This window comes from Serinus canaria, chromosome Z (genome assembly GCF_022539315.1).
Source record: "Serinus canaria isolate serCan28SL12 chromosome Z, serCan2020, whole genome shotgun sequence".
Lineage (NCBI taxonomy): Eukaryota > Metazoa > Chordata > Aves > Passeriformes > Fringillidae > Serinus > Serinus canaria.
The window spans coordinates 56,906,648-56,931,530 of NC_066343.1; the positions used below are offsets into that span (position 1 = coordinate 56,906,648).

Here is a 24,883-nt window from a genome sequence, read left to right on the forward strand (position 1 = left end):
AAAACACAAATAAACCAAACCAACATTTTGTCTGGCAATATAAGTTTATCTTTGGCACAAGTCCCTGTGGTACATGGACTTAAATACCAAAGGCAGAACCTTAGATCTGCTCTCTGAATTAGAATATGACAGAAAAGGAATAGTTCAATTGGAAGAGACCTACAAGGATCATCCAGTCCAACTGCCTGACTACTTCAGGGCTGACCAAAAGCTACAGCATATTCCTAAGGGCAACACAGGGCAATGCCCTCAGCATTTTTTGTCGAAATGTCTCTTAAACACTGATGGGCTGGGGGCACCGGCCTCCTCTCTAGGAAGCCTGTTCCTGGGTTATAACACCCTCTTGGTAAATAAATGCTTTCTAATGCCTGGGCTAAACCTCCCCTGCCTCAGCTTTGAATCATTCCTATGTGGATACCAGGGAGAGGAGATCAGCACCTCTCTCTCCATCTCTCCTCCTCAGGAAGCTGCAGAGAGCCAGGAGGTCACCCCTCAGCCTCCTTCTCGCCAAACAGACAAACTCCAAATCCTGAACTGCTCCTCACAGGACATGCCTTCTAGCCCTTTCACCAGCTTCAGTTCAAGACAGTTGAAGAGGTGCTTGCAGGACCAATTTTTGTGTAAGATTAAAAATACTGATATACTACCTCAGCTTCTTTGTCTGGATCTAAGACATTTTTAGTAATCCCTTTTTTGTTGGAGTGCAATATTTGCACAACATCATACGACTATAAGATGATACAGTACAATTTGAGACTGCCCAGTGCTGCTTTGAGCAACTTGGTGGGTAATTGGGTGATGGAGAGCATATGAGAACCTTATTATACTATGCAGAAATGGAGGAAAAAGAAGTAACTGTGTAAGATGTGCCTGTGTGTTGTGACCTATGCCTACCCTGCAGCGCCAATCCAATGCTTCTCTGGATACATGGAAAGTGCTACAGATACTAGGCAGGTAAAACTGAGGTGAATTCTGATTCCTTCTTGATGCCGTAAAGTTCTTTGCACGAGGCAACTAAACATGAAGGCAAAATATGCACAGAGCAGAAATTAGGCTCTGCAGTTTATTTGTATCCACCCATAAATTTGACCAAAATGGTATGTTTTCTGTAATGCAGGCATTGATTTCTTATGGAGCTAAGTTATATTATGTTTTTTATGCGTCATGATGTTTTTTCACCCAAAACCCCTTTTATTTGCAGATGTTAACTTCTATCAATCATTGTAAATTATAAATTTTCACTGAAAATCTTATACTTTTTGTCATAAAAGTAGCAACTGATAAAATTGCTGACCATTCATTTAGAAATAGTTTAACACTGAGAATGTACAGGAAGCTAACTATCCCATACATGAGGAAAACCAGGTTACATAGAGCCATGTGTTTTCAGTCTCACACAGTGCACCCATCCTGAGCCTCGAACTTTGAGATCTTGAGATTGAAAATGAAAAAATAAATGTTAACTTCTTGCAGTGTTACATTCCTAATAATACAGTTCCTTATGGGGGGCTTCCCAGCAGAGAACGATTGGACATGCCAAATAAACTTTAATGCTCTGATACAAAGTAAATACTCAGCACCCAGGGAGTCTCTTGTTATTTCAGAATGGTTATCATTTTCTGTGTGAATTTCTATTATTTAGTCTTGAACTTCATGGGAATTTATAGGAACCATGATGTATCATTAGACTGACACAATTATTTCATAAAGAGACATTTTGTTCTATTCATTAATGTTGGAATACTTACTAAATTATGTATTTATTAGCATTAAGAGATTTTATACAGAGTCACTAACTCCTGTGGTCCTATCTTCACAACAGGAGAAGGTGAAAGTGTCTGATTTTTTCCTAAGACATTTTACTTCCTCTGAAGTGATGCTTGATATGAAGATCTATTTTCCTCCAGTATTTCATTATCTTAAGTTTACTGAAGTACTTAGAGAGTTTAGAGGGCTCATATAATTACATGAACATCTAAGAAAAGCAATTGGGGCACTACTGATTAACATTTTTCTGTCTTATTGTGGATGACAACAGGAATTGAGTGCTAATTCATGAATGAGCTTTCCCAAAAACACTACAGGGTGGGTTACACTCAGAGTGTAACGAGGAAATTTTTTCTAATTAAACAGAATCACAGAAACATTAAGGCTAAAACATCTACACATTTTTTGAAGGCTTCCAGGGACAATGATTTCTCCATTTGCCTCGTCAGCTTGTTCTACCACCTTCTCAATGCAGAAATTTTTTCTAATATCCAATCTAAACCTCTCTAGGTGCAACTTCAGGCCTTTTACTCTTGTCCTATCCTTGTTACCTGGGTTAAAATACAGACCAACACCTCCTTACACCATCCTCCCTTCAGGTAGCTGTAGAGAACAATTAGATCTCCTCTGAGCTTTCTTTTCTCCAGGCTAAACAGCCCCAGCTTCCTCAGAAACTCCTCATAAAACTTGTTGTCCAAATAGTTTGGCAAAGGTGTCAAGAGTACAGCAAAAGCAGGTAAAGGGCATGGTAACAACTGTCAAAACTATTCCTGGAAATTTGGCAGGCCAGCAGACCCTTCAGAGGTGTTTCCAACTTGGGTTCCATGGCAGGACAACCCAGTGAGTCAGTCTGCAACTTAAACACTGCTCATGATTCCTGTAAATATAGAATACTTTAAAAATTAATTCATAGTTTTTAAAAATCAGTCTAAATTTAAAAGTAGCTAGAAATAGAATTTATCTTGGGCTAGAAATTCTTGTCACTATACAGATGTATTTAAAAATATTAATAATATGTGAATCAGTGATGCAAATTGGTGAGATTTGCTGAGATCTTACCAGGACCTATCATTTGACCTATCATTGATTGATCACCTCATGTCCTAAAAGCTATTGGAGAGCTCAGACTTGCATTATAAAAGGAAAATGACCACAGCCTGGATCAAAAAAAATGAAAAACCAAACAAACAACAGGAATTTGGTATTAAATACACAAACATAATCCACAATTAATTGTCACAATATACTGTTTTAACCCCAAATTTTACATACTTTGATTACAAATAAATCGTTTTTATATAGATCTGGAATAATACTAGAAATTGGAAAAATTAATGTCGAAGAAATAGGATGAAAGAAAACTTGAGAGGGATAAAAGCTTCATGTTGTTGTGTTTAAGAATATTTTTAAATAGGGTTAGGTAAGACTTTACAGGGAAAAGATTTCCTTTGTTCTCAGTTTTACAAGGGCTTTTTCCTACCTGCTTCTGATAGTTTTTGTGTTTTGGTTTGGTTTTTTGTTTTGTTTTGTTTTGTTTTGGGTTTTTTTGCTGATCACTAACCAATCCTGAAATAGTTAGCTCTAAGTCTGATCTAATGTGAAAATGACAATAATTCATTAATTCAATAAATGTAGCATAGATTTTTCTTTAAATATATGTAATTTGCCACATATGCTTTCTTTTGTTTTTGTTTTTTTTTTTTGTTTCTCTGTGTGTGTATGTAGATGTATGAATTATAAAAAATTTATAATCACCATTGAGGGAGAACTTAAAAATAAATGAGCAGTTACAGCTGAACTCTTAGGTTATGCAATAGGAAAATTATATTTTTATGTCCCAGTGTTTTTCAATTAATCTTTAATTCATATAACCCCCCTCACCAATTCCCAGATGAAACTAGAAAAAATACCTTGCTATTATTTGAACATAATCTTCCTCTTGGTTTATTTCAGTTCTAACTGAAATGACTCTTAATATACTGCAGTTATTGTGAGGAACGAAACATGACAGAGCTGCTGGAGTTATGCTTCAAAATATGATTGAAGAAGAGATAAGCGTAAAATCATTGGTTGCAAAAGCCCTTTAAGATCATTAAGTGAAACTGTAAGCTTAACACTACCAAGTTTAGCTCCAACCCATGTCCCTAAGTGCCTCATTTATATATCTTTTAAATACCTCCATTGATTGTGACTCTACCTCCCTGAGCAGCTAGCTCCAATGCTTGACAACATTTTCATGAAGAAATTTTTCCTGATATCCAGTCTGAAACTCTGGCACAACTTGAGGCCATTTCCTCTTGTACTATTGCTTATTACTTGAGAGAAAAGATTCACCCCCACCTGGGCACAGCCTCCTTTCAGGGACGTGTAGAGAGTGATAAGGTCTCCCCCGAGCCTCCTTTTCTCCAGGACAAACAACCCCAGCTCCCTCAGCTGCTCCTCACAGGACTGGTGCTCCAGACCCTGCCCCAGCTCCACTGCCCTTCTCTGGACTCTCTCCAGCTCCTCAGTGCCTTTCTTGCAGGGAGGGCCCAGAGCTGGACACAGCACTCCAGGTGTGCCCCCAGCAGTGCCCAGTGCAGGGGGACAATCCCTGTCCTGGCCCTGCTGGCCACACCATGGCTGATCCAGGCCAAGATGCCATTGGCCTTCTTGGCCACCTGGGCACTCCCTGGCTCATGTTCAGCTGCTGTCACCAGCACCCCCAGCTCCTTTTCCACAGGGCAGGTTTCCTGCTGTGCTGCCCCACACCTATAGCGCTGTATATGGTGGTTTTATGACTCAAGAGCAGGATCCAGGATTTCATCTTGTTAAAGGTAAATGATCTCTTCCTAGTACATTTAAAACTGAGGTTTTTTTCTCCTATGAGTTACAGGTCTTATAGAAAAGCCAGTAACAGCGGTGTCAAGAATAATTTTTTTGGTTTTAAAGATTTTTCTATTGTAAGTTATTACTGCTAGTGTTTTAAAGTACATCAAAAGTGTTGCAAGTGCAGTTAGACTAATGATAAGAGCTGGCAGGGCTTGGAAAAGATTTAAGGCACAAATGTTTTAAATTGAAAATCGGTAACCCTTGCTGTGCCTTCTTCTCAAGAAAGACTTAAAATAAAAATACACCACGTTTCAACCTCTTCTTCATGAAAATGTCCACAGTAACACAAAAATGCAGTTGAATCTAGTACAAGAAGTTCTTACTGTAAAGTGAAATTATCACTTCAGTATTTGGAGATGCTTTTGGGAGTCCTATATTGTCACCATATGTATGGAAGCAGTCCAATGATAAGAGGTTGCAGAACAAGTGAAGACATAAAAAATACACTGAAATAGTTAAAAAAATTAATCTGACTACTTTAAACAAACAAAATAATTATTAAAAGTATTTTAGAAAAGATTTAGTCTATAATGAGCTAACATTATTGCATAGCAAAAAAAAGAAAGATTATGACAATTAGTTCTCTTACTGGAAATGATGTTATAGTAGTCCATTTGAAACCAAGCAAGGAGCAAGCATGGAAATTCATAAATCATGAATTGCATAAGCTTAAGGGAGGGCAATGGTGAAGAAAGAAACTTTTCACAAAATATAATAGTGAAAAGAAATTATTTTCTGGAATGTCAGAAATTTCAAACAGTGTCAATAAGCTGTTATTTTACGAATTTTAGGGATGCACGTATATGTGACAAAATAATTTTGGGTGTATAAGACTTACTCCCACAAGAATATTTACTATGGGAACTGGGAAGAAAAATCTAGCATGTCTATAAGGCTGTGCAGGTGGAGAAGGAATCTCATTGATTTTTACACAAGACAAGGAACAGAGGGACAAGTGCTGAAAATGTATGTGTATTCTTTTATATGGTATTAAACCAAGATTGGGAAATTCAAGTTTATGGAGGTTTTATTTGCATATAAAGAGCAAATAGTCAGCAAATTGACAAAAAGATGGCTGTACAGTGCCTGTACAGTGCAGGTGTTTTAGAAGAAAACAGACATTTATCCATTAGAAAAGCCAACAGATGAATATGAATACAGAAGGAAACAGCACGATCACCTAGGGGTATGGGTATTTTGTTAGTACTGAGTCCTGATGCAGATGAATAATTTGGCTTTTGTACATAAACAGTAATAACTTTCAGAATCAATGATTTTATGTGTCACTAAACTATTGCAGTTTAATAAAGAAAACAGAAAAAAAATCAATTAGAAATACTTCAAAATATGAATTAAGATTAAATGGGAGGTAAAGTGTGAACTTCTAATAAAGAACCTCAACATTCAATAAGTGAATAGATGACAATGACTGATAGCTGATGGTGAGTCATCTGTTACACTGCTTTCAGAATTCAGAGCACCAGAACAAAAAATAATGTGATGAAAGAGCTTTGTAGTAGAGAAAAATTGTACAGGTTTTCAGGCCAGACAGGCTGATTCATTTTAGTTTTAAGGGTTCTCAGAAGAAAATATGAAGTAGAAACAAAAAGAAGCATCACATAGGCATGGGTGCCTAAGGAGATGAGCTAGTGGAATTTTTATGCAACCCCAAAGAAATGAATGAGATGACTCAGAAAATAGCTATAAATGATCTTTAAAAAGTGCAGTACTTTTGCCAGTGGATACTAAGTGATAGAAATGCATTTTTTTGTAGTCTAATATAAATATTAAAGTATTATAAGCTAAAATTTAGTACCTTGATATGACAGAGCAGAAGTATTGCTTGGAGTCACATTGAGCTGAATTACTTTGTCTAATATGTAAAAGCTGAACCTCTTTTTTCATTTGAGAATTCCTGAAGTTCTGCTCTGATACATGATTACCTATCACATGGAGAAATTCCTTTTCTTCTCCCTGCCCCATACCTTTTCCAGTCCTGAGCAGCTAGGCAAGGTTCGAAGGCAGTGAAGAGGTGCTGGGAATGAAGGATTCCCCACCATGAGTCAGCTTTTGTAAAATACTGCCATCCCCAAACTGCACAAAACTCAAGCAATTATATATCACACTTGCTGCTGTTTCTTCATTTTCCCTTCCTGTTTTGGCCTCTAAAAAATGTATTTTGCATTTGCAGGGACAGGACCTATTGGTGCCTGCAAATGGGGATGCTGGTTCAACTCATTCCATTTGGTCTGGTCTGAACTGTGATGAAAGTTCAGTTTTGTGACCATGCTGTTTTTTCTGCTGCCATAGCAGAAGGAACTGACTGGATTTGCCCACAATAATGATACCCAGTGAGGCATTTCCTGTATTACTGTGTTCTTCTACCACACCTACTGCTTAACAAAAATTTTGGACAATCAGCTTCTACAGTGCATTCTAATATGAACCAAATTTTGTGGGTTTTTCAACACTGAAACTCAGTATGTCAGAACTTAAAAGCATTTTACATCACTTTAAGACAAATTAAGCAGATTATACAAGTTGCTTTCTTCTCTTAGAAAATTGATACTTTAGAGCAGTATAGCCTTCCTCATCATGGAATTAAAGAAGTAGTTTTTTATTTGTAGAAATTACTACTGCAGGGAGCTGCTGAAGCATCACCTCTAGTCAGCCTTGCTGTAGCTGCTGTTGCTCTATACCACTTTGGGAGACTACACCTCTCTTTCTGGGTCATTGCAGGCTACTTCAAAACTGGTTAACTTACTCTGCATCAAGCATGTCCTACATTATGACACCCTTTTTCATTATTGTAGACACTGACAATATCAGCTTGCATTTTCAACATCCCATAACATGCGTGTGGTGGGATTTTTAATTTACTTTTATCATTAGAAAAGAAAACAATTTGTGAAGACTGAAACTTCCCATACAAATGTAGATGAGACCTGATGAGTCATTCACTGAAGATTACCCTGGATACAAAACTGGATTTCTCATTAGAATAATTCAATTCCTTGCTTTTCTCTCCACATGCATTGTGCTATTCTGGTTTACATTTAATTTGGACAAGAACTAGTCTGTAACTTATCTATGTAGATGAAGACTAAGTCTCTTCCCACTCGCCTCAGAAGTAATTAGTTGTAGGTAATGATCTGTTTCAACAGGAGAAATTGAGAATGACCTACTCCAGTAGAGCCAATACTTTAGTGAAATCCTTCTGAGAAGACAGCAGGAGAGTGAGGTGCTTGTGTTTTATGACTGGAGCGCCGTGATGGATCAATACTGGCTCTTTAAGAAGGACAATCAGGAGGAAAGCTGTCTTTTATTTAGGAGAGCAGCAGGAATAAAGGAAAGGAGCTCTGCCTATTGTGAGATGATGAGCCAGCTGAAAACTTATGTATTGGGGTTAGTGGTCAAACTAACATCAGCAGTGTTGTGGTAGGGGTTTTCTTCAAATGTCCTTGTCAAGAAGAGGTAGTAGATCAAAGATGAACTGGAGGAAGTCTCACATTTACAGGTCTTAGTCCTTTAACAAGGCACATGCAACCTAGGAGACTTCTGGAGTGCTTTGATGACAACTTCTGATGCAGTTAATCAAGGCACCAAGAGGAGGAGCTATCAAATGGGCGTGATACTTAAACATGAAGACCTGAAGAGGAGTCGAATGTGGGCAACAGCCCCAGCTGCAAAGGCTTTGGGATGTGTGCAGTTCAGGATCATGAGAGGAAGGAAAAGAGAAATAACAAGAAATAACATGAGAGTAGGCTTTGGCTTTTTGAGGGGTTTCCTAGAAATGGGATACAGCCCTGGTGAGAAGAGTGACCAGGAGACGTGGCTGCTTTTCATGGATCACCTTCTCCAAGCTCAAGAACAGCACATGCCAACAAAGGGAAAATCAAGCAGTGGTTGGAGGGGGCCTGCATGTAATAAAGAACTCCTTAATTCCTGATAAACCTCAAACATTAAAAGGAAGCATACAAGAAGGGCAGGCTGGGGCATGTGACTCAGGTAAAATATAGAAATACTGTTTGAGCATACAAAGATGGGGTTGCAAAAGCCCAATTCATATTCAGTTGAATCTGGAGAAAAATATAAAAAAGCAACAGGAAAAGTTTCTACAGGTACATCAGCAGTAAGAAGACTAGGGAAAATGTGGGTCTGCTGCCATGTGGGTCATGGGACCTGATAACAAGAGGGAAAACACCAAACTACTCAAAGTATACACTGGAGATTGCCATCTGGAAAGAAGATGGGCAGAAAAGTACCTGGACATCCTAGTGAACAAGCTCAGCACGAGGGAGCAGTATGTCTTTGTAGCAAAAAAGCTTAAGGGGATGCTGGACAGCATTAGTAAAAGCACTCCTAATTTGTCAAGCAGAGCTATTCTTTCCCTCTACTCAGCCCTACTGGAAGCATATCAGGAGTGCTGTGTTATGTTCTGGGTGCCCTGCTACAAGAAAATCATGAATCATTACATGAGTGCAGCAAAGAATCTTGAAGATGATTAAGGAAAGTGAGCGTGTGACATACAGGAGAAGGCTGAGGGCTGGAACTGTTTAGCCTGGAGAAGAGAAGGCTCTGGGGTGAGGTATCAATGTGTATAAATACTTCTTGTGGGAGTATTTATAATGGAACCAGTTTTTGCTTAGTAGTACTTACTGACAAGGAAAAAAGCGTTGGGTATATATCAACTATTGAAAGACAGGACATTTAATCTCAACACAACAAAACAACTTTTTAATGTTTTAAATTGTATTTATTTATTAACTCTGTATTTTAAAAATTGTTACTATTTTCTGACTGAGAGATGGTCAAACACTATTCAAAGTGTTTGAAGGCCAAGTTGTCCAGAGAGACTAAGAAGTAGCCTGTTGCTAAGTTCAGAACCTGACTTGACACTGTCCTGACAAACTACTCTCTGAGCTTCCTTGAACAGAGCTTGAACTAGACAACCTCACAGAATTTCTCCAAGCTCAGTGATTAGGTGATTCACTCTTGGTTGATTTGGTTTCCAGGACATTGTGGTGTCCTGGACTATTTGACTCTGAGGAGAAAGGTTGGAAAACACATACATTTTGAACAATTACATTTTAAGGAAGGTCTGATCCTTTACCATAAAAAGATTGGCTTTTTATGAAAATGTAAATAGAATTTTCTTGTCATATGTCATAGAATAAGAAGATTTCTGACATGGAACAGTGAGGCAGTTTACAAAACCAATTTCCTCCTCAACTCCAATGGCATAAGTGTTCTTGGAAGAGAGTGTACTTGTGCAACATTATATAAAATGTCAGCATGATGTCCTTGTTATGGAACTGGTTTATATCAAGTTTTTACCTTGAGCTATGATTGAATTAACTCAAGCAATAGTAGTGACCTGGTGAAACATGAACACAGAGAGGGAGCAGCCCTATCTGACCCCTCTATAAGATTACAATCTCAAATGCTATTATAATTTGAATTTCTGCCCCTACCTTGGCAGTTCAAGAGATCTGAGTTCAAATAATTTTTTTACTGATGTTTTTATGTGTAGAGGAAGTGCCAGAAATTAACAGTATTTAAACTGTACTTTGATTTTCAAAAAGATAGGCCTTGTGGAGAGAAGGTGGTGTATAAATTATAGTATAATTTATAGTATAAATTATAGTATAATAATAGTATAAATTTATTACTATTATTTATAGTAATAAATTTATACTATTTTATTAATAAGTAGTTGATATACTACTTATTAGTAAAAGAATATATTTGGGTGGTTGTTTGGCTTTCTGTTTCTCAGTGTGATTTGCTTTTAGACTTTTATTCATCCTCTTTCTTTCCTTTGTAATTTTCCTGTCTTTTTGTTTTGAGTATTTCTATATTAAGGTAGTGCCTTGTTAACTATCAAATATGTCTTTAGCAGAACCTTCCATATACTTTTATTAACACAGTAGTTTGTGTAGGCCTTTTTTATTTTCAAATCATGACGCAAAAACACAGGAGGACCATCCTGAAATTATGGCTTTTGTTGTGTGCCCTTAGTTTTACTTGCATTTGTCAAGTTATAATTTTACAATTAGATGCAATAAGAAGTTTTTGATTATTATTACTTAATAGAATATAAACATCTAACTTGAGCAGGATGGTCTTACTAGTTCATATTTCAACAAATTGACAGCTATTGATGGCAAGAAATTGCAATATTTTTATTAAATCACTATATATTGGAATTTATTTCCTTGTCTTCCTGCAACAACATTATTCAAAGCATTCTCTGTATAAAACTATAGGAATTCTATTTCCCTTTTGACCTGAGGATATAAAATAGGGCATCTTCCTTCCTTGTAGTTTTCTTCCTTTTAAAAATTAGTCAGAACCAATAGGTGCAAATAAAGATTCCTTGTCAGGGACTGTTCTCAATTCCATTTACTGGGGAACTTTATATAGATACCTGTTTGCAAGGTAATGCACTGAAAAATCAAAGCTAGTTCCTAATTTTCTGAAAGAAAAAAAAATTAAATTCCTGAAGTTAATAATTCCACTGATTTTGAGTCTTAAGACCAGGTTGGATGGGGCTCTGAGTAACCTGGTCAGTCTGTTGGTGGTTTCCCTGCTCATTGCAGGAGGCTGGAATTGGAAGATCTTTAAGTTTCCCTCCAATCCAAATCATTCTGTAGTTCTATGATTCTAAGATACTTCAAAAGATTCTACTTCGCGACAAGTAACAAAAAATGTACATGGGAAATATAAAATTACTATAAGTACATGGTAAAGGTTTTTAATGACCTATTTCAACTCAGAATAGCATTGGACATTGTAAGTGTTCATCTGCAAAAATCACCTCAATAGCCAGCAGTGAAAAGTCAAATAATATATTAGATATGGTCCAGAAAGACATAGAGAATAAAGTAATAACTTGCATGAACTTAAAAGCCAAGAAGAGCATTTTTTTGCAGAAAATGTAGTAATAAAAATTGTAAAGTATAAGAGGAAATTGTATAAATAAGCTGGAAAAAACCACATAAATTAATAGAATTAACTGAGTTTCTAATCCTAAATGTAACAGCCCAAATGAAACCACTATGCAAGAGTATCTTAAACTTGACTTTAATGAAGGAATATTAGCAAGATGGAGGTGGATCACTTTTAGTCTTGGTCTTTTTCTAACACAGTTTCCCTAACCATCTCTTTCAAAGTGCCATCAGATAGGACACTGGGGTAGGTGTAGAATTAATATGGAATGTATTGCCAGCTCTCCCTGTATCAAGCAAGTAAGAAACTGCGGTGCTCACATTTTTTTTAAAATTACAGAATTAAAACTGTATATATTTATTTATTCTGAATAGAGAATAAAATATTTGTTTGTTCTGAATAAAAACTTTCTGGTATTGACTGCTTACTATACTGTTACTAGACAGAACACCTTAGTAAAATTTAAGCCAACACTAGTAAACTAATGATAACTAAAAGTTTTGTTCATGCAGCAGTTTAATCTTGGTGAACTAAAAGGATATGAGTTCTGTACCCTGGGTTGCACTTTCAAAGTACATTATGAAGATTTCAGAAGCTTCTGTAATTTATTTCTTGTTAGTGTAAAATACAAGCATATTTATCTTTTACTGTCTCCTGGTAAAGTGAACTGCATATTAACATTCTCTTCAAGTAACAATCATGACTCCAAATCTGTATATAGTCAAGTTTAGTATTGCCCTGCTTATGAAGTAGGCTTAGAAACAGCTCGAAATGCAAGAAATACGCCCCAACAAGAAGGATGGAGTTGTTTTCTCATTTAAACCATAGCTGGATTGCTTTAAGGAAGGTCTGATCCTTTACCATAAAAAGATCATATTAAAATAATACCTTGGAAAACTTAAGAAATAAAATTTTGATATATAGAAGCTTTTCGTTCCAATTTCTCTACTTGTAGTTTAGTGCTTGTCATTGTGTAACTTTAGCCAGCAAACAAGTAAAATGCAGTTGCTTGCTCACTCCTTCACCAGCAGGATGGAAAAGGGAATTGAAAGGGTAAAAGCTGGAAATCTCATGGGTTGAAATAAAAGACAGCTTAATAGGAAGCACCAAAGCTTCACACACAAGCAAAGAAAAGCAAGGACTGAATTCACTGCTTCCTGTGGACAGTCAGGAATTCAGCTGTCTCCAGGAGATAAGGGCCCAAACACTCATAGTGGTAACTTGGGAAGACAAACCCCTCACTCCAGATGTGTCCCCATTTCCTGCTTCTTCCCACGCTTCATATACCTAGTATGATATCACGTGGTTGAAATATCCCTTCGCTCAGCTGGGGTCACCTGTCCTGGCTGTGTCTCCTCTCAGCCTCCCAGGCACTCTGTCCCCTGACCACCATGGCAGTATAAGAAGCAGAAAAGGCCTTGGCTCTGCGTGAGCCCTGCCCAGCAATAACAAAAACTCTCTATTGTCACCCTGTGTTCAGCACAAATCCAAAGCACAGTCCCATGCCTGTCACTGGGAAGAAAATCAACTCTGCCTCAGCCAAGAGCAGCATAACGTCTTTAAGGAATATTTATTGAAGTACAACAAAGAATAATTGCATTATTACAGAAGATTATACTCTGTTATTTTGTTTAATTCAACTAACTCTGATAGGTTTTACTTAAAGAAAATGAAACCTTTCAAGTGAGTTAATGCTAGATATTCACCTGTTTGCCTAAAATTTGTTGTTCCTTGGTTTTTAAAGTCTGGTAAATTTTATAAAGTTTTAAAAATTTGTGAGTGTATTTAAATTGCAAGTTTCTAGAACATCATAAAAGCAAGAGTAGGTATGGCTTAGCTGGATTACATTTAGATCAGAAATTATAGTTTTTCTCTCTTGGTGCTGCTAAAGATCTCTATTCAAACTGATAATTTGTTGTAAATTATTAGAACACATGTTCTACTAATTTTTAAATATTATTCTTTCCTATAGATTTTTTTGAAGGATGGGATATTTCAATACCACTCCTATTTCTTTAAAATTTATTTTCCCTACAAGTTAGGAAGATTAGTGTGTTATCAGCTCCACTTGCAGAGAGAAGATAAGGATAAGGAGACAGGTTAAACCAGATGTCAGCCTTTGAAAAACCTGTAGCCCCAAAACATTAAAAAAGAGCCTTTTGGACTCATGATACTGGTGGGTTACATGCTTTTTTTCTTCAGCTTGACAAACTTTTCCCAGGTAAGTCACAAAACATATTCCGGTAAAACTCATTTACAGATATTCCAGTAAAACTCATTTACAGAAATGAGTCTGTATCTTTTCCTCATGTAATGTTTCTTTTGTCCCAGCAGCTAGGTTTCCTAAGCTTGTCTTGCATGTTATCAATAATCCTGGAACTAGCCTCATCTATCATTTCTTGCCGGAAAGAAGATTTTTCTACATATTTTTTTTTTCATGCAGACTTCCCTAGAACATGCTAATTTCTTATGCTGGTAATGCATTGAATGCATTTCCAGCATAAGAAAACGCAAATTTTCTGCAAAAATGATTCATTAGTTGTCGCAACAAGGAAACTGCGGTGCTTTCAGATATATACCCTGAAAAACTGAGTCATCCAATACTTGTGTGGTCAAAGCATGATAAAAATGAACACGGGTAGTGCGTGTAGTAAAAAAAAGACAAAACTTCAGTGATATAGAGGTTAATGTGTTTTAATTTGCATTTCTGAGGACATAAGAGTATACATAAGCTTTGGCCCCGTCTCAAAGGTTTGACATAACTGGCATTTATATTTGACATAAAGGAAACCTGGTGGGATTAGTCCATTGACTGGAGTGCCCTGCTATATGGCTACAGGCTGTTCAGGAGGGATACGCAGAGCAAAAGAGGCAGAGTGGCATATAAATGGACAAGGTAAAATGCATGAAATTCACATTTGGCAATGTCAGTTGAGGCAATATCTAATCTGAAAAATTTCAAAATATATATTGGAAATACAGAGACGCCAAATCTATATTTTAGTGTATATGCCTAAGTAATCATATGACCTGCCAAATAACTCTTGATTCTTAGAGTGGGAAAATAGGTGGTAAAGACACGTGGATAAAGCTTTATACTCAGAGTTGCAACTGGACTCTCATTAAAAAATAAGAATTTCCCTTTGGGGAAAAAAAGACCTCTGTAAACTACTTTGCTGTGGCTATGTCTTAAAATAAAACTCCACTACCAGGAGGTCCCAACATTTTGCAATGTGCTTGTAATGTTATGACCCTATTTTAGCAAATTTATTGGAAAAAAATTACAAATTAATAGTTTTATTTCCAGAAGATGGATGAGATCAGTGAAAGGAATTCATCCTAGTACTTCTGGTAATAAAGTCAACTTGTTTCAGGATCTGAAAGAAAAATCTGAACATGAATACTTTGTCATCTTTCTCTTGTATGTCACTATCATTAAGGTGCATTTACAGCAATAAGTAAGTAATTGTTTCAAAGCTTTCACTTATCCTCAAAGATTCAATATATGTGATGCCACATAACTCTTTAGGTAATGTGATGGAAGAAGCTTTTTTCCATGTTAGGAACTTTACTTTTTTGCACATGTGCATCTCAACTTCCTTCTCATGCAGAGGTGAGTACACTTCACAGAGCTACAGATAAAAGCAAACAACTCATATTTTAATAACAACAGCTACTATACAATTAATGCAAGTATGGGTGAGCCTTTGTTTCTTGATTTTTCAAGTACCATTAACAGGCTAAATCTTATACTAACATTTTTGGAACATTCTGACAAGTATGTAGCTTAGTTATGAATTCCATAGGATTTGAGATTATTATTGAATGAGGTCCTCCTACACAAGTGACTTCACATCATGAAGCTGAAGTGAGAGTAGTCTTGCCTTACTGAAGCCCACAAAACCTAGGTTTGTATACCTACGGTCTTTTCATTATATGTGCAGCAGAGGATGCAGTACTCTTGGCATAATCCCCTATAGATCTGAAATTCAAAACTATATCATCAATGTGACTTTGAATAAGTTACTTCAGTTATTTTTTTTCCTGCTTTTGCCATGATGTTTTCATTGCTGAGCATGTCCCTGTCTGCATACAATTTCCAAAAATATGCTGTTAGAAGAATAGTTGCTAGAGATAAAAGCAAAGAGCTTGTGGGAATTTTTCTGATTAGATAAATATAAGACTTATAAAACTGTCTAATATCTTAGCACCTGGGCTGAAGACATTAGAAATGTACAAAGTCCTGAGGCTGGAGCCTTGGATTTTAGACCTTTGGGACAGGTAGACCTACTTAACCTCTGAGACAGACCCATCCTATTCCTTTCCAGCAAACAAATGACAGGGTAGGAGGAAACAAGATGTACCACAGGAGGTTTGGATTGGACATTAGGAAAAATTTCTTCACAGAAGGTGTTGTGAAACATTGGATCAGACTGACCAGGAAAGTGCTTGAGTCATAATCCCTGGAGGTGTTTAGAAGATGAAGATGTGCAGATGGGGTGCTTAGATATGTGGCCTGCTCTTGGACCTGGCAGCGTTTTACAATTGGACTCAATGATCTGACAAATCTTTCCCAAAATAATGATTCTATAATTCTTAAGAATGCAGCTCAGGATAAAGGATTCTTTATCTCAGTTAGATCTCATTTTTCTGCTAAGTTGAGAATAACCTCATGCAGATGAGTTTGGGAACCTGAAAGTCTGGTAGGAAATTTCCAGGGTCTCTGCCTCAGAGACAGACATACTTGAACAGCATTATTTTCGTCATCAGTTTCATGCTACAAAACTTTTCAAAGTTACAAAACTTTGTCATATATACCCACAAAATCACAACTATTCATTTGAGGAGGTTTCCTATAAAGTCAAACTCACTGTATTGTTCTTACATCTGTGTAGTAATATGATTTATTTCTTTGTATGATATTGGTAGGTCTCCTCCTTTACTGGAATTTGAGTCCTGTAATTTGTTCTCTTAGAAAAGGGGTTTTTCCAGTTCTTTTAGACTTCCTGTGCTTCCCAGGATTTGTCATTCTCAAAGGAGACAAGAACCCTTTACTGTATTTTTTAGACCTCTTCTGTGAAAATAATTTGTTCTGTTGAATTAAAACAATTTTTTCCTTAGAAAATGCTACATATTGATGACTTGAAAAGTATTTCCTTTCCATTTGACCCAAGTAAATAATTTTCATCCTTCTATACACATAACAGAAATAAACATGGGTATTCCTTGTACTACTAATACTTCCACTATTTCAATCTGTTTAACCTGTTTAATTTTTTTAATGTAAATGAGTACTTAATTTATTCTGAAATGTATAATCACATTTTAAATGGTGTAATTATTTCAAAACACTTGAAGAAACATAGAGCAAAAAATTACTCTAAACATATGTAGAGTCTTTTTTCACTAAAAATATTTGCATCATAAAAAAAAAAAAAAAAGGGAAAGAGGTGCCTGACAGAATAAAAGTTAATTTTATTAAACTATGAATTTAGGAGTATGAATCATCATTGTTTTCTCCTTTTCCATACTGCAAGTAATGAATAGCAATAAATCTAGTCACAGTGAAATGCATCATTGAAATGGTCTGTGAATAATATATTCTCATTTACTTTTTAATAAAAATTAGAGAATCCAAGAGCAAGAACATTTACTGGTTTGATAGTTTCCTTGAATTATATTTTCAAAGTATTTAAATAGTTATTGGTGAGGAAGAAGTGAAGAGAATGTAGGAATGGAAAGTAGGGCATTGCTTGAAAGAAGAGTAGTGTATTTAGTCTAGATCTAAAATAGCCATGCTAACAAATAGTGGTTGTGGATCTCAAAAACACTCATAGCTTGATGAGAATTGTGTCAGTTCTCCAGGTATAGAAGCTAAGGCATGGCGATGGTGAAAGCCAGTGCCATTAACATTCAGATTAAAGCAGAAAAGAGAGTCCAGATAATAATACTATCAAGCCAGCACCTATTTTTTGTGTCCTGTAAATATATTATTAGTTTGTAAAACACTAAGTACCTAGTCACTGTCTTTTTGATGGAACTGTTTGAACACTTAAGGTAATAGTAAATACTGCTAAGTAACCTTTTAATAATGCATAAAATCATTATTTATTATTCTAAGTAAAAGTATAGAAGTATTATTTAGGTGTTTTCATCTAAATATCCTATTGTAAATGAGAGAATTATTTTTATAGAAGTGGGTAGAATTATTATAGTTTATTATTTTCTGACTCAAGCCATTCTTGAGTCATATAGCTGAGTCAAGGAGTTGTTTTGTAGGTGGGATAGTAACAACCCTATTATTCATTAGGAGAAAGAGTGTCAAACCTCCAAAATGAGCCTCTGGCTCTTTGGTACTCAGCATGCCTCTGGGCTGCAGGTAAACAAACTGAGGTGATTACTTTAGCCTATTTTTCAGATAACTTATGATTCAATTCTGCTATTGGACATGACATTGAAATGCAAGAACTCAAGGTGCTGTACTGTTTTTCCCCTGACTAGCATTCTTTTAAAGAGCACTGTGCTGCATGTCAAAGTTGTTGGAAGAACAACAGTGTTGTTCCAACAAGTGCTGTTGACTGCAGCACTGATTTTTCTAACTACTTTTCACTAATTTGCCTATTTGTTCTTGGAAGAGAAGGGAAAAACTTCAGGATACCTGTAGTCACTTGATGCATGTCACAAGACTGAGTTTCCATTGGAAAAAAGGGAAGCTGTGCTAGGGTGTGTTGGTTAGGGATGATTCAAGAACGGACACTACACACTTTGTTAGAGATGTATGTTATGATGCTTTTAAAAAATATTTTTCACTAAATGCTAAGGAAGGTGAGAAACAGATAATCTTGTTCAGTGTGTCAAATGGTCTGCAGAGAAGTGGCAAAAACCATAGCCTGCATTTCAGTGTCAGGACTCTTTACTTTTTGACTTCTCTCAGGCTGTTTTTATTTTCTGGCAATCTTGTGATATGAGGCTGACTTTTATTCATTAGGTTACAGTGGCTTATTTTTGCACAAAAATCTATGCCTACTAATGAGCAATTACTGATAAGAACTAAGAAACATGCCTGCTAATTAGAAGGCAAGCAAACGATCCCTTAAGCATTAAGTTAACCAACCAGGAAAAAATGAAAAAAGGAAACAGACACTTTAAATGTCCCAGCCCAGAGTCTGCACTGGACAAAAAGTGTTGAAGTAAGTTAATTGGTATCTGAAAGGTTGCCATGTTCTAGAATTCAGTTAATTGGTTACAGGGCAGGGATTAACAGAGAGTCTTCCAGACCTTTAAGGTAAAAAAGAAAGCCTAATATGTTCCATTTAACTGATTTCATGAACAGACACTTTACAGTAACTTTTTTTTCTTTGTACATTGTCAGATATAAGAAAATGTTGCATAGATAAGAAATGAGCAGAACTATTTGTTATTTTCTTTTTATCAGCAATTATGAGCTTGGATCATTTTCTGTAGCAGATGACACACCTGCCATTCCAAAGCCTGGTTTTCATTTTTAGTGAGTGGTTTTGTGGTAGTGAGAGCAATGGCTTTTGCTATGCTTGCTCAACAATTTCATGATAGAATACTGGTATAAATTGCCTAAAATTCTGTAATGCTTCTTAAAACCATGGTGAAAAATTAGGCAAATCTACCAAAGCATGTTTCTCCTCTGTGTCCCAAGATGGATAAAATCATTATGGCGAACATTTCCTGGTTTAGATGCCTGAGCATTTGTACTTGAATAGGTGGCCAGTTTTTCCACAAATTCATTTAATTTTCATTGTCACTGAAATAAACATTAGATGCCTATTATTTCATTTCTGCAAAGCTTGGCCTTAATATTTGTGTTGGAACTTTTCCATTTCTTTCTGAATTTATTCAGATCACATTCCTCTACCTCTCCAGTTTTTGAATAGGAATTGAAGAAACTGCCCAGTGATTCACTTTCTCAATTCAGCTTTCTAGTTCTGACTGTGTGTGGCTCCAGTTCAGGGATTTTTATGGTGTTTGGAGTTTCCCCAAAAAAACCCAACTGGTGAAATGTATCAAAAAATCCCCATGTGATAAACTATTTTTAGCTTTGATATCAGCATTTTTCATTTCTTGCAGAACTATAATTAATTTAATTATTGTTTTTAATTTACTTAGCTGTCTTAAATATACACTATGCACACACTGAAAATAAAAGCATAAAAATAAACTTCTCCCTGGATGACTATAAAACATTAATTCTTGTCGTATTTTTACAGTGATTGATTTTACTGTTGATTTCCCTCAGAGTATTTGCATCAATGCATACCGTTCTATAATATTTACTTTCTTAAATTATATTGCAGCTGAATTAAGAAAAATAGATAAATTATTAATTAAGTTTTAATGATTAAAAATTGGAAACCATTTGCCCACAGCAACTGCTCAAGCTCCAAGTACAAATGGAGCTCTCATTAATGTCACTGTGGCAGGCTGACCTTGACAGGATGCCAAGTGCCCACCAAAGCCATTCTATCACAGCCCTTCTCAGTGGAAAGAGGAGAGAAAGTATCATAAGAGTCTCAGGGGTTGAGATAAGGCTAGGAATAGGCCACTCACCAGTTACCATCAACTGACTTGATCTGAGGAAGTTCAATACAATACCAATCAAAACAGAACAGGTTGGTGAGACAAAACACCTTATACCCACCCCTCCCTTCTTTCTGGCCTCAACTTTACTTCTGAATTCTCTACCTCGTCCTCTCCATGTAGAGTAGGAGGATAGGAAATGGGGGCTGCAAGCAGTTCATACTGTTGTTTCCACTGCTCTCTCCTCCACTGGGGGAGTACTCACAATTTTCCCCTGCTCTGCCTTGTGATGCCTCCCACTGGAGAAAGCTCTTTACAACCTGAGTCCTTCCCATAGGCTGCAGTTGTGCTGCAGCATGGGTCCTTCAGCAAGGTGCAGTCCTTCTGCAACAGGCTGCTCCAGCAGGGGTTCCCCATGGGGATCACAATTCCCGACAGTACACCTGCTCCAGCAAGGGCTTCCAATGGAGCTACAGCTTCCTCTCAGGCGTCCATCTGCTCCAGGGTGGGGTTCCTCCAGAGGCTGCATGTGGATCTCTGCATCCCCTGGGATCTCCATGGGCTGCAGGGCCATAGATGCTTCACCATGGTCTCACCATGGGCTGCAGGGTAACCTCAGCTCTGGTGCTTGGAGCATCTCCTGCCCCTCCTTTTCCTCTGACCTGGGCACCTGCAGAGCTGTTGCTCTCACACGTTCTCATTACTCTCTCTGGCTGCAAATGCTTAAGAGTTTTCTTCTTTTGCTGAAATAAATTATCTCAGAGGTGCTACTACCACTACAGATGGGCTAGGCTGTGTGTCCATCTTGCAGCTAGCTGGTATTGGTTCTGTCAGACATGGCAATAACTTCTGTTCTCACAGAAGCCACCCTCACCCCTGTAGCCACCCCCTACCAAGCTCTCTTCAGAAAAGTAAACTTTTTGAGAATTTTCTCTCACAATGGTGAGAGAAACAGCTGTTTTTTAAAAGCCTGAGAAACTTTCAGAGCAAATTTCTTCCCCTTTAAATCATTACCAGTTGGAGTTTTCTTTATTGAATTATCCGCCATTCTTCTTTGACCCAGAGAATATTACTATATCTTTAGATAATTAAATTGCAAAAAATATTTACTAATGTTTAAACAAAATATTTAATTAGGGCCTCAACTTCAGAGGTTTTAAGTCCTATGGTGGTTGCTTTAAATGCTTGGCTCTTACTATTAGCATGAAATTATTGTAAGTAAGAAAGAAAGATGGGAGTTGGCATGCCTGAGAAAATATAAGATGAAGTTTCTTGTGTTTTTAGTCAAGAGGTGTATAGTTTTAAATCTCTGATTACTACTTTTTTTAAAAAAAGTTATTATCAGTCTATAGACCCTCAGTTCTTCCAAAAGATAGGACAACTTGTAGGGAATCATATATATATTGTGAGAAAGAAATTTGTCCTATGCAAAGATTTTGTTCCGTACAGAAGTATGAATAAGTATTTTAGATAGCACTGTGCTAATCTATGATAAAAATACTTTCTCTTTGCTTGTAAAACCACAGATTATTTAAATCCTTGACATTTTTCATTATATTTTTTCACTTCTTTTACCTTCCTTAATAACGACAATAAAGTGCAAATAGTATTTATTAGAAACTAAGCTACAGAAAGGAAATAAAAGAGTTATCAATTTAAGGTAATGAGTATTTTCTGATATAGTGGATATATTTTTGCCTTCATCACAGGTTTCAGAAGAAACTCTGCATCACAGCACTGAGGATGAAGAGCCTTCCCAGGGAATGGAGCCCTATCTCGTGCGGAGATTATCGTCCCGTAACATTCAGCTTCCCCCACTGGCTTTCAGGCAGTTAGAACAGGCAGACTGGGATAAAAAGAATGATACCGAGACTATCCCAAGGCCCACAACTCTTCCACTGAGGATACCTCCTCTGATTGCCATTACAGCTGCTGAGTCCAGCAGGTAAGATCCAGCAATTTATTTATTCAACATTTCTCGGGGCAGGTACGGGGCTGCTGATGCTGCCAGTAGGAAAAAAGTTTATTTCTTTTCTAAAGCCACTAAATGAAAAAGTTGAATGAAATGTCTGTAAATTTGTTGGTAAATCTGGTTGTAAAGCTTTTGGACATATCTAATAGAACAAAATCTAAAAAAATTCTTTTTCTGAACATTATGTAATACATCATATTCTGAAAGAAGGAGGCTTTATTAAGCATTTGTGATGATGAAGGGAAGGAGGAGGTAGAGGATGAAAGAAGCTTTTTAAATGCAGAATTTTTTTAAAATTATACAACTTCAAAACTAGTTCCATGAAATCCTGAGGGGATTTTGTCTGCTCTTGTATGTCTACATTATTTGTAACATAAATTGTTTGAAATTATTTAGTTATAGTGATTTCTATTGTAGTTTCTTCCCACTACATTTTTGAATTTTTATAAAATATGTTTTCTAAAGTAAACTTTCCTTTTCTTAAATTTTGTGATACCATACTATTTTCTGTCCTTATTTTCCAAAATATAAAGTGTTTAGTATGAAAGTTTTGCTGACAATGGTGAAGGCAGTACATCTGTTTGGTGACACAGTAAGGAAAAGGAAGGAAAAGGTAACACGAAAACACTAAGAGCTAAAATGCAGTACTTAAGAATTTTAGAACATAGGTTCTGAGAGAATACTTTATTCTGAACAATGTAGTTATGAAAAGAATGTAGGACATGTAGTACATGAGTAAACCCATAAGTATTCATTAGCATGCTTAGCCAAAAAGCCAGCTAATATTAACATTGAATTTAATACCATTTCCCATATCTTATTTCCTCCTAGATACCTTTATTTTTTGAAGAAGTTAGATGCATTCTTGTAAAATGATCATAGAATACTGACTACATCCATAAAAACATGTAAACATTTAGATTGTTTCCAAATGAAAATACAATTTGGAGAGCTAAATGTAATGAAATTTAGTGTTGTTTTGAAAATAGGCTGGTGTCTTGATTTTTCATTTTTATCCATGGAGTCTGGAGAGAAGATTTTCTGAGATATGGGAGCAAAATAAGTGCAATGCTTCTAGTAACACTGACTGGAAAAAAAAAAAGTGTGATCCTGATGTGATACATCAGGAAGATTAGAAAGGAGAATGAAAAATATTGTCTGATGAAAGTGGCTGAGTGATTATAAATTTCTGGAGACTGTGTTATTTTCTTTTTCTCTGGATTCAAATACACCAGAGAAAGACACTTCGAAGGTTACTCAAATAACAAATCTAAAACATTGTGGTTACTATGTGTAGCTATCAGCTGTACTCAGAGAATGATTGCTTCTTTGAGAGGCTTCTCTGTGGGTATGAATCTCTCCTCAGCCATAAGAGACAGCTTTGTACCCTGTCCATGCCATTTATTCCTGTGGTTGGTAGGAATGTGTTTTGAAGATGGACAAAACAAGATTTATTCTGAGAGTGACAGGGAAACAGCAGACAGATTGTTGAATGGAACTGCCAGGCTGTTTAAACAAATAAACTAAATCTAAACACAACAGCAAAAGCAATTGTAATTTTGATCTTTGTAATATAAGAACTTTAGCTTTTATGATTCTTTCTTAGCTAAAGAGCAATTACAGTGATACAGGAAGATTATTGTTCCGGAAATTAAATTTCTCTGGATGTTTAGTGCTGTTTTTTGGTTGTTAGCTCTCTCTCAAGCGGCTATGAATTTCCCATTTACATGCTTATTTTGCCAGCCAAACAGCTGGAGAAAGCTATCCTTTTATCTGTCTTCTCATCTGCATGAAAGTGCATGAAATTAGGGGTCCCATTATGTCTGTAAAAATGCAGCTTAGCTCCCCTGCTTTTGAAATGTACAGTTGAGGAGAGGGAATCAAAAGTGTGGGTGTGACTATGCACTGTTTTCAGTAGGTAAATGAAGGTAGAAGAGCATTTGGGTCATAGAAGCTCATTCTAACGCAGAAGAATTTCATCATAGAAAACATCCTAAATTATAAATGCATGGTTTTGGAAGAATTGACTAAAAGAATTTAAAAATAGCATTATAAGCCCTTATGCTTAGATTTAAATGATTGGAATGTGCAAAATAAAAACAATGACAGTGCATGTAGTTTTTAAAAAATAAAATACCTGTTCTATTCCTGGACATGCACAAATGCACGTGTGAATACACACATTCCCATTTTCATTCTCATTTTGTCTTCCTTTTTTTCTCTATGCTGTCACAGAATTGTTTCAATCTTGTTTCACAGTTTGTTTTACTTCTGGATTCTTTCACAGGTTGTGTGCTACCTTTGTAGAGCAATTAAAACAAAGTTTATATTAAAAAAAACCAAAACAACTAAACAAAATCCAAACAGCAGCATAGGTTGAAAGTTGGAAAGCGAACTTTCAGTAATGTTTTTCTAAATCTTTTATACTTTGTAAACTCTTATCCTTTGGACTCTGAGACATCACAATGCCTTGCCATTTCTTTCACTGTTCGAATTTCATTCCATACATACAGATTCTTATTTTTTGCATACATGTTAGACTGAGACTCTAATATAGATCATTGTTAAGATGAAAAATTTATGTCTCCTATTGAAGTATGACATGCAAAAATGCTTATTGTGCTATAAGAACCAGTGCTTGAAAATTGGTAGGCTGACCCTGCAGCTGGTATCATCCTTACCATTATGAAATGTAATAATTGCCAGACCTTCTACAGGAAAGATTAGAAACAGGCAGACAATTGCTTTTAATATGTCAGTTTTCTTTTTATT

At 36.3% G+C, this 24,883-nt stretch overlaps 2 protein-coding genes across 2 annotated transcripts in view; one reads left to right on the top strand and one right to left on the bottom strand.

Moving 5' to 3' along the window:
• The window catches only part of LOC127061027 (cAMP-specific 3',5'-cyclic phosphodiesterase 4D-like), a 152,150-nt gene extending 129,977 nt beyond the window's left edge, over positions 1-22,173 (top strand). The window contains exon 3 of the mRNA XM_050986871.1: positions 21,849-22,173. Within this exon, the coding sequence (XP_050842828.1) occupies positions 21,849-22,088 (240 nt within the window). The 3' untranslated portion in view covers positions 22,089-22,173. The remainder of the gene's footprint in view (positions 1-21,848) is intronic.
• LOC127061026 (translation initiation factor IF-2-like) overlaps positions 1-24,883 on the bottom strand; it is a 694,470-nt gene that overhangs the window by 352,772 nt on the left and 316,815 nt on the right. The window lies entirely within an intron of this gene.